Genomic DNA, 10,116 nt, shown 5'->3' on the forward strand with positions numbered 1-10,116 from the left:
AGATTTGTTGATCTGGCCCGTCATGCTCTTCTTATACTTCCTGCCGAGAGAGAGAGAGTGAGGAGGTTTATTGAGGGACTTGCTCAGCCTATCAGATTGCAGATGGCTAAGGAGTCAGGGAGTGAAATTTCTTTCCAAGATGCAGTCAATGTGGCCAGACGAGTTGAGATGGTTTTAGCTCAGGAGAGTGGTCAGGGGTCTGACAAGAGGCCTTGTCACTCCGGTGGATTCAGTGGGGCCTCATCTGGAGGTCGAGGTACTTTTGGTAGGGGCCATCCTCCTAAGCCGTTTCATTCAGCACTTCTGACATCCCATGGAGCTTCAAGGGTCGTGGTCCTTATGTACCTCCTTCAGGGCAGCCAACTTATAGTGCACCGCCAGCTCCTATCAGAGCACCTCCTCTTTAGAGTTATTATCGCGGTCAGCCGGCTTGTCAGGGCCAGTCTCAGCTTTCTCAGCCGCAGTATCAAGATGAATGTTTCGAGTATGGTGAGTATGGGCATATCCGGAGGACCTGTTCAAGATTAGTGGGTGTTCAGCCATAGCAACAGGGTTCTCGTGCCATGATCTCGGCACCGCCCGCTCAGCCGGCTAGAGGTAGGGGTTAGAGAGCCAGAGGTAGGGGTCAGCCCGCTAGAGGTGGAGATCAGGCCGTTAGAGGTGGAGACCAGGCCAGAGGTGGAGACCAGGCCAGAGGTGGAGGCCAGCCAGCAGGAGGCCGTCCCAGGGATATGGTTCAGAGTGGTGGGGCTCAGCCCCGATGTTATGCTTTCCCAGCTCGGCCTGTGGCTGAGTCCTCCGATGTTGTTATCATAGGTACTATTTCGATTTGCGATAGAGATGCTTCAGTTTTATTTGATCCAGGGTCTACATACTCCTATGTGTCTTCTTATTTTACTTCATATTTGGTTGTATCTCATGATTCTTTGAGTGCTCCCGTATATGTGTCCATACCGGTGGGGGATTCTATTATTGTAGATCGTGTCTATCGCTCGTGTATGGTTATTATTGGGGTCTTGAGACTAGTGTAGATCTCCTACTTCTCGATATGATTGATTTCGATGTCATTTTGGGGATGGATTGGGTGTCACCTTATCATGCTATACTGGATTGTCACGCCAAGACTGTGACCTTAGCATTGCCGGGGTTGCCTCGATTGGAGTGGAGAAGGACTCTTGGTCATTCTACCTGTAGAGTTATCTCTTATATGAAGGCTCGACGTATTGTCGAGAAGGGGTGTTTGGCTTATTTGGCTTATGTTCGTGATTCTAGCGCGGAGGTTCCTTCTATGGATTCTGTACCAGTTGTTCGGGAGTTCCCAGAGGTATTTCCTGCAGACCTGCCCGGGATGCCACCCGATAGGGATATTGAATTTTGCATTGATTTGGCTCTGGGCACTCAGCCCATTTCTATTCCGCCATACCGTATGGCCCCGCTAGAGTTGAAATAATTGAAGGAGCAGTTGCAATATTTGCTTGATAAGGGCTTTATTAGACCTAGTGCCTCGCCTTGAGGTGCGCCGGTATTGTTTGTAAAGAAGAAGGATGGGTCGATGAGGAGGTGCATAGACTATCGGCAGTTGAACAAAGTCACCATCAAGAACAAGTATCTATTGCCGAGGATAATCTTCAGGGTGCCAAGGTGTTTTCAAAGATTGATTTAAGGTCTAGCTACCATCAGTTGAGATTAGGGCATCTGGTGTCCTAAGACAGTTTTTCGGACTCGATATGGGCATTATGAGTTCCTAGTGATGTTATTTGGATTGACAAATGCCCCGGCAACATTTATGGATTTGATGAACCAGGTGTTCAAGCCCTATCTGGATTGCTTTGTGATTGTTTTCATTGATGATATCATGATCTACTCCCGCAGCCGAGAGGAGCATGAGCAGCACCTTCGGATCGTTCTTCAGACTCTGAGAGACAGCCAGTTATATGCTAAGTTTTCGAAATGTGAGTTTTGGTTGAGTTCAGTTGCTTTCTTGGGTTACGTCGTATCAGCAGAGGGTATTCAGGTGGATCTTAAGAAGATTGAGGCAGTCAAGGACTGGCCTAGATCCACATAACCTATAGAGATCCGGAGTTTCTTAGATTTGGCAGTTATTACAGTCGATTTGTGGAGGGATTTACATCTATAGCAGCCCCGATGACCAGGTTGACCCAGAAGGGTGCCCCGTTCAGGTGGTCGGACGAGTGTGAGGCGAGCTTTCAGAAGCGCAAGATAGCTTTGACTATGACGCTGGTGTTGGTGTTGCCCACAGGTTCAGGGCCCTATACCGTATATGGTGACGCATCTCGTATTGGACTTGATGCGGTGCTGATGCAGAATGGCAAGGTTATTGCATATACTTCACGACAGTTGAAGATTCACGAGAAGAATTATCCAGTTCATGACTTAGAGCTAGCAACCATTGTTCACGTGCTGAAGATTTTGAGGCATTATTTATATGGCGTGTCGTGTGAGGTGTTCACAGATCATAAGAGTTTGCAATATTTGTTCAAGCAGCAGGAGCTCAATTCGAGACAGCGAAGGTGGTTGGAGCTATTGAAAGACTATGATATCACCATCTTGTATCATCCCGGGAAGGCCAATGTGGTGGCCGATGCTTTGAGTAGGAAGTCAGCTAGTATGGGTAGCCTTGCGTATATTCCAGTCGGTGAGAGACCGCTTACATTAGATGTTAAAGATTTGGCCAATCAGTTCGTGAGGTTGGATCTTTCTGAGCCCAGTCGTGTTTTAGCTTGCACAGTCGCTCGGTCTTCCTTGTTTGAGCGTATCAGGGAGCAGCAGTATGATGACCCTCATTTGCTTGTCCTTAGGGACGCAGTGCGGCACGGTGATGCCAAGCAGGTTACGGTTGGAGATGATGGATTTTTGAGGATGCAGGTTTGTGTTTGTGTGCCTAATGTAGATGGGCTTTGTGAGTTGATTCTAGAGGAGGCTCACAATTCCCGGTATTCTATTCATCCGGGCGCCGCTAAGATGTATCAGGACTTGCGGCAGCATTATTGGTGGAGGAGTATGAAGAAGGATATTGTTGCATATGTAACTTGGTGTTTGAATTGTCAGCAAGTAAAGTACGAGCATCAGAGACCTGGTGGTTTTCTTCAGAAGATTGAGATTCCTAAGTGGAAGTGGGAGCGTATCACTATGGACTTCGTTGTTGGACTCCCACGGACTCGGAGGAAGTTCGATGCAGTATGGGTTATTGTGGATAGGCTGACTAAGTCAGGGCATTTCATTCCTATGGCAGTTTCCTATTCTTCGGAGCGGTTGGCAGAGATCTATATCCGTGAGATTGTTCGTCTTCATGGTGTGCCTGTGTCTATCATTTCTGATTGAGGTACGCAGTTTACCTCGCATTTATGGAGGGCAGTACAGGGTGAGTTGGGTACGCGGGTCGAGTTGAGCACAGAATTTCATCCTCAGACGGACGGATAATTTGAGTGTACTATTCAGATCTTGGAGGATATGCTCCGCGCCTGTGTTATTGACTTTGGAGGTTCTTGGGATCAGTTCTTGCCATTAGCGGAGTTTTCCTACAAAACCAGTTATCAGTCGAGCATCCAAATGGCTCCCTATGAGGCGTTGTATGGTAGATGGTGTCGATCGCCGGTTGGGTGGTTTGAGCCGGGAGAGGCTCAGTTGTTGGGTACAGATTTAGTGCAGGATGCCTTGGATAAGGTTAGGATCATTCAGGAGAGACTTCGTATAGCGCAGTCCAAGCAAAAGAGTTATGCCGACCGTAAGGTTCGTGATGTGGCATTCATGGTCGGAGAGAGAGTGTTGCTTCGGGTGTCACCCATGAAGGGTGTGATGCGGTTTGGGAAGAAGGGCAAGTTAAGCCTTAGGTTCATTGGGCCTTTTGAGATTCTTCGGAGAGTGGGTGAGGTGGCTTACGAGCTTGCGTTACCACCAGGTTTATCAGCAGTGCATCCAGTGTTTCATGTGTCCATGCTTCAGAAGTATCACGGCGATCCATCCCACGTGTTAGACTTCAGCACTGTCTAGTTGGACAAGAATTTGACCTACGAGGAGGAGCCGGTAGCTATTCTAGACCGGCAGGTTCGTCAGTAGAGATCAAAGAGTTATCATTCGGTTCGTGTGCAGTGGAGAGGTCAGCCTGTTGAGGCAGCTACCTGGGAGTTCAAGTCCGATATGCGGAGCAGATATCTATATCTTTTCACCGGCCCAGGTACTTTTCTATTTTCGTTCGAGGACGAACGGTTATTTTAGAGGTGCAGAATGTGATGACCCAAAGGGTCATCTTCTGTTTTTGAACTCGAATTCGTATCCCGAGGCCTTAAAAACCTCATTTTTATCTCTCCTCAATTTGCGTGTGCAGTCCGGGCGTGTATCCAAAAAGCCTTTATGTGAAAAATTTATGAAATGATTATTTTTGACCTAAAAAGTTGATTTTTGTTGACTTCGGTCAACATTTTGGGTAAACGGACCCGGACCCCTGTTCCGACGGTCCCGGAGGGTCTGTAGTAAAATATGGGACCTAGGCGTATGTCTAGAATCGAATTCCGAGGTCCCTAGCCCGAGAAATAAATTTTTGAAGCAAATTGACAAGACTGTAATTATAATAATTTAAAGGATTTGATCTTATTGGTATTGGGCCCGTATTTTGGTTCCAGAGCTCGGTACAAGTCCATTATAATATTTAAACCTTATCTATGAAATTTGATGAAAAATGGAGTTTATTTGACGTGATTCAGACCATTGGTTGAAAAGTATGAAGTTTTATAACTCTCTTGAAGATCTCATGCAATTTGGTTTTGAATTCGTAGTTCTATGTGTTATTTTGGCGATTTGATCGCCCGAGCAAGTTCATATGATGTGTTAAGACGTATATGCGTGTTTGGTTTGGATCCCCGAGGGCTCGGGTGAGTTTCATATGGGCTACGGCGTGACTTAGGAAAAGACCCGGTGACAGATAGTTGCAGAAATTGCAGGTCTCAGCTCTTAGGAGTGCGGCCGCGGAGTGAAATTCGCGGACCGCGGTAGAAGAACGCGGCCGCGGTGGGAACTTCACGGACCGCGGGTTGAAGAACGCGGCCGCGGTGGGGGGCTTCGCGGACGCGGTAGGGTAAGGGTCAGTTTCACGGCCGCACCCATAATTTCGCGGACCGCAGTGGAGGTTCACGGCCACGCCCGGAATTTAGCGGACCGCGTAGTGAGGATCAGAGGGTGCTATATAAACGGGACTTTTCACTCATTTTTCAATTTTTCAAAACCCTAAAACATAAGAGGCGGTTTTTCAAATACTTTTTCTTCCCCAAATCATAAGTAAGTGATTTTTAACTCATTTCTTTCAATCTTTTACTTCTTTTTACATGATTTCATCCTAGAATCTAGGGTTTTCATGGTGGAATTGGAAATTTTTGGGTAGAACTTAGGAATTTCAAAATTTGGGGATTTAGACCTCAAATTGAGGTCGGATTCCAAAACCAATTGTACATCCGGGCTCGGGGGTGAATGAGTAATCGGGTTTTGATCCGAACTTCGGGTTTTGACCAAGCGGGTCCAGGGTCGATTTTTGACTTTTTGGGGAAAATATTGGGAAACTTATAATTACGCATTAGAATTGATTTCTTTAGAAATAATTGATGTTATTAAGTTAATTATGACTAGATATGAGTGGATTGGAGGTAGAATCGAGAGGTAAAGCGGTAATTGAGCTTTGAATTACCCGTTGGATTGAGGTAAGTGTTTGCTCTAACTTTGACTCGAGGGATTAGGGACCCCCGACTTGATTGCTATGTGAAATTCCATGTGTGTGGCGTATAGGTGTGGTGACGAGTACCTATGCGCCGCCAAATTATTTGTTTAGCCTGTTCCCTTCCTCGTTCCTAATATATTATCTTCCTGTTTTAACTGTTTCATGCTTATTGATACCTCCATGTCTAATTGCTTCCTGTTAAATGTTGTTTTCTTTATTGAAGGTATTAGTTATTCCGTAGTTTTATTGTGTTACATTATTGGTTTAAGCTGGTTTACCGGTGTTTCATAGTATATTTCGGTTGGTCTCGTTGTGTAGTGATAACGGAGTGAGGTTTCATAATTGTATAGTCTTCTGTTTGACTTGGTTTGAGGTTTAAATATTGTGGAGGGTTTTTGAGCTAAACTGTAAAATTTCTATTCTTGTTGTGTGATTACTATTGATATGGTGGGATCGGGTTGCACGCCGCAACAGGAGGAATAAGGGTGAAATGTGATTGTCTGGTGGGATCGGGTTGCGCGCCGCAACAAGGAGTAATAAGGGTGGACAGGTGGGATCGGGTTGCACGCCGCAACAAGAGGAATAAGGGTGATATATTGAGGAGTAATAAGGGTGGACTGGTGGGATTGGGTTGCACGCCGCAACAAGGAGTAATAAGGGTGAATGTACATGTTGTTGCTGATTATATGGTGGGATCAGGATGCGCGCCGCATCATTTTGTTGTTTGTGTATTTTTCCTCTGCTGTGATTCCATTTTGTAGCATTGTAACTCTCTTAAGGATTGGTTATAGCGGAGTACTGCAAAATAATTGAGTTCCTCATTCATTTTTACTGCAAATTACTGTTCCATTTCATTCCGTACTACCTTTTGCTTTATTATCAACTGTATGCAGGTTATATTGTAAATGCCCCGCCTTAGCCTCGTCACTACCTCGTCGAGGTTAGGCTCGACACTTACCAGTACATGGGGTCGGTTGTACTGATATTGCACTCTGCACTTTCTGTGCAGATTTTGGAGTTGGTTGTGGCTGATCGAGAGGTCGGTTGCAGGCATTCATCTAGGAGACCCAAGGTAGTCCTGCAGGTGTCCGCAGGCCCTGGCGTCCCCTCCTATGTTCTACATTTCTGTTTTATTTTCTTTCAAGACAGATATACATTTCTTTCAGACCATTACTTGTAGATATTCATAGAATGTTCGTGAGTTGTGACACCAGTTTCTGGGTGGTAACTGTTTCGGTTTTGTTAATAGTATAAGGTTAATCAGTTATATGTACTTCCGCATTTATTTTTGTTCGAATCAGTTTTGTTAAATTTTAATTTTAAAAGGTAAAGGAAAAATGTGATTATAACTCTATCGTTGGCTTGCCTAGCAAGTGCGATGTTAGGCGCCATCACAGTCCCGACAGTGGGAAATTCGAATCGTGACAGTTTCATTCATGAGAAATTTGAAGGAGTAAACATTCCTAATACACATTCTCATTTTTTAAATTTTTAGAAGAACTTTGATGCATGTATAATGTGGTTAACACTAATGAAGCATATGCTTTAAACTTTTATATGATAAATTTTAATGAAATTGAAAGTACTAAAACTTTTTAGTGTGTATTGATAAAAAAAAATTTAGTATAAGCTTTAATCTCTAATAAAATTATAATCATCATCAATTAGCACCATTAACTGTTTTCACTGAAGTTTCCGTTCAACATTACATAATTTTTTGTTTATGCTAACATTTAACATTGAGCGATGCGAGTTGTATAATATTATTTATTTATTTATTTATTTATTATTATTATTTAGGTTTTTATTTGGTATGTGATTAATGAATTCGTGATGAGTTTTTAGATGTTTTGTTGATGATCGAGATTTGTTGTTAAGTGTTTGATTTTTGGAAAAAAGTGACCAATATATATTTTTTTAAATTTTATGCTATTTCTTTTTTTATTTGTATTTCCTATTTCACCCTCTTGGAAAATTTTTAAAAGTGTGATTTTATTATTTTGCAAAAAAAAAAAAAAATAAAGAGGTTAGGATGCAAATCATAAAACGAATGAGGATAAATCACAAAATAGGGCATAAGTTAGGGGTACAAAAATACAACGAACCCTCTAAAGTAGGATAATTTAAAATGAAAAATCCAAAATATCTAAATATTAAAACGGTGTAAAACTCAGGTACAATAAAAATTTAGATATTTACAATTATTATCAAGTGGTTCATAGCCTAATTTTTTATCAAGCGGTATCAAATGATATCAGATCATAATAAAGACATTACCCTTCTCACACTCAAACCAAATACTGCTATATGACTTCCCCTCATCTTTTATGGAGACTTCATCAAGTACGTACTAGAAAATAGGTAGGAGCGTTGACGGCTACTCTCTCAATTATTAATAGTGTTGTTTTTCTTATGGCAAAGAATGAATATGACTATTTTGCTGGTGAAAATATTTATTTGAAGCAGATAGAAAAATCCGTCTCTATGTTAACTATTATTATCACTACTTGAGCATAAATGTGAACAACCAATTTAAAGTTTAAACAACAATTAGTCAGACTGACCCAAGAGGTAAAGACTTTGAGCATTACTTTTTTTTTTTGAACGTTAAAACAGGATATTATATATATATACTAAGCTGCGTTTGGCATATTACATTGTTCTTCGCTTAATGCGAAGAGTGAAGGATCAGATGGCCCTTCCTTCATAATGTTTTGATTTCCTAGGCAAAATAGCATATTACAGATACTACCAGATACATTCTTAGAGAAAATAGGATCCCCACTCATATCATTTGCAAGCGTTTTTTCTACAAAAACTGGTGGTGACACTAATACTTTAACTTCTTCATGCATATTTTTGCTATCGTCCTCGTTTTTTGCATTTTTTGCTAGTGCATCCGCCACCCTATTGCCTTCTCTGAAGTTATGCCTCAGTACTAGGTCCTTCAGCTGGAGCAATAATGACCTGCAAAAAAAGATTACGTTATTTAGAGTAGCATGGCCATTTTCAATGGCTTTGATGACGTCTGTTGAATCTGTTTCAATTTCTAATGGAAACAGCATGAATCTGTGAGCTAATTTGAGGCCTTCCTGGAGTGACTGTAATTCAGCGTGTAGAGGACATATGGCATTGGTTTTCTTTTGGAAGCCAATAATCCACTTTCCACTGCAACTTCGGAAGACTCCACCTATGCCACTTTTGAGGTTATCATGAGCACCATCAACGTTGAGTTTGTACCACCCCTTTTGAGGGGGATGCCATTTGATGTCAATGGTCATTTTTTGAGTAATAGGGTTACTGTGAGAGGTCATGAAGTGGAATTCCATGGCATGATGTACAATGGTTTTGAGTGACGGGGAGAAATTTGTGTTGTTTATGTTGTTGCTGTTTCTATTTAACCAAATTCCCCATACCACGAATGGAAGGAGTTGTTGCCAGTCAATGAAAGTATTGGTGAATTTTGGGGATTGGTTTTTGAGAAAAGACAACCAATGCTCATTGGAGTTATGGATAGTGATTAAGCCTAATTGTGCCCATAGCCTTTGGACAGTTGTGCAGGTGAGGAAGATGTGCCGTGGGGATTCCTCATCAGTATGGCACATGGCACAATTCTTATCTATGTTGATGCCAATGTGTTGGAGGTATTGTCGGCAAGGAATTCTGTTGTGTAGACATTGCCACAAGAAGTATTTTATTTTATTTGGGCATTTGAGTTCCCAAATCCATTTAAAGTCCAGACGAGGGCATTGATTTTCCTGGAGGAGTTTGGCACATGACTTGGAGGTGAAGCTTCCACTAGGAGATAGGGACCAAACGGGTGTGTCTTGGGTTTTATTAAGGGGGAATGGAATCTTGTTTATGTTGTTTGAAATTTCTTTTGGGATATTGAAGGAAAGATTAGATAAGTTCCATTGATTGTTGACAATGATATCTTTAATGGTCATGTTACTTTCCTGATGAGTGAGAGGTCCCTGAAGACATTGTCGGAGGGATGGGCAGTTGGGAATCCAGGAGGAGGTCCAAATGTTGAGACTTGAATTACTACTTGGTAACCAGGTTATTCCTTTGGAGCAAGTGGACCATCCTTTGAGAATGCTTTTCCATACAAAGGAGGAGTTTTTTCTTGGGTTGCTTTTGGCATATTTATGGATGATGGTGCTTGACCATGGGGCAGTTGGATTGGTAATGAGCCTCCATGTAAGATTAGAGAGAGAATTTAGGTTTTTGTTAATAGCAGTATGGAGGCCAAGGCCTCCCTCCTCTTTTGGTTTGGTAATATTCTGCCAATTAATGTAGTGGATTTTTTTTGAGTCGCTATTTGTACCCCAAATAAAGTTTCTTTGAATACGATCAATTTGCTTTAGAATTTTATTTGGGAGGAGTGTATA

The 10,116-nt window shown here is 42.3% G+C and overlaps 1 protein-coding gene across 1 annotated transcript; it reads right to left on the minus strand.

Annotated features, from left to right (window-relative positions):
• LOC109234926 lies at positions 8,359-9,006 on the minus strand. Its single transcript, XM_019400966.1, has one exon. The coding sequence runs from the start codon at positions 9,004-9,006 to the stop codon at positions 8,359-8,361; it is 648 nt and encodes a 215-aa protein (XP_019256511.1).

The sequence above is a fragment of the Nicotiana attenuata genome, chromosome 11, assembly GCF_001879085.1.
Source record: "Nicotiana attenuata strain UT chromosome 11, NIATTr2, whole genome shotgun sequence".
Taxonomy (NCBI): Eukaryota; Viridiplantae; Streptophyta; class Magnoliopsida; order Solanales; family Solanaceae; genus Nicotiana; species Nicotiana attenuata.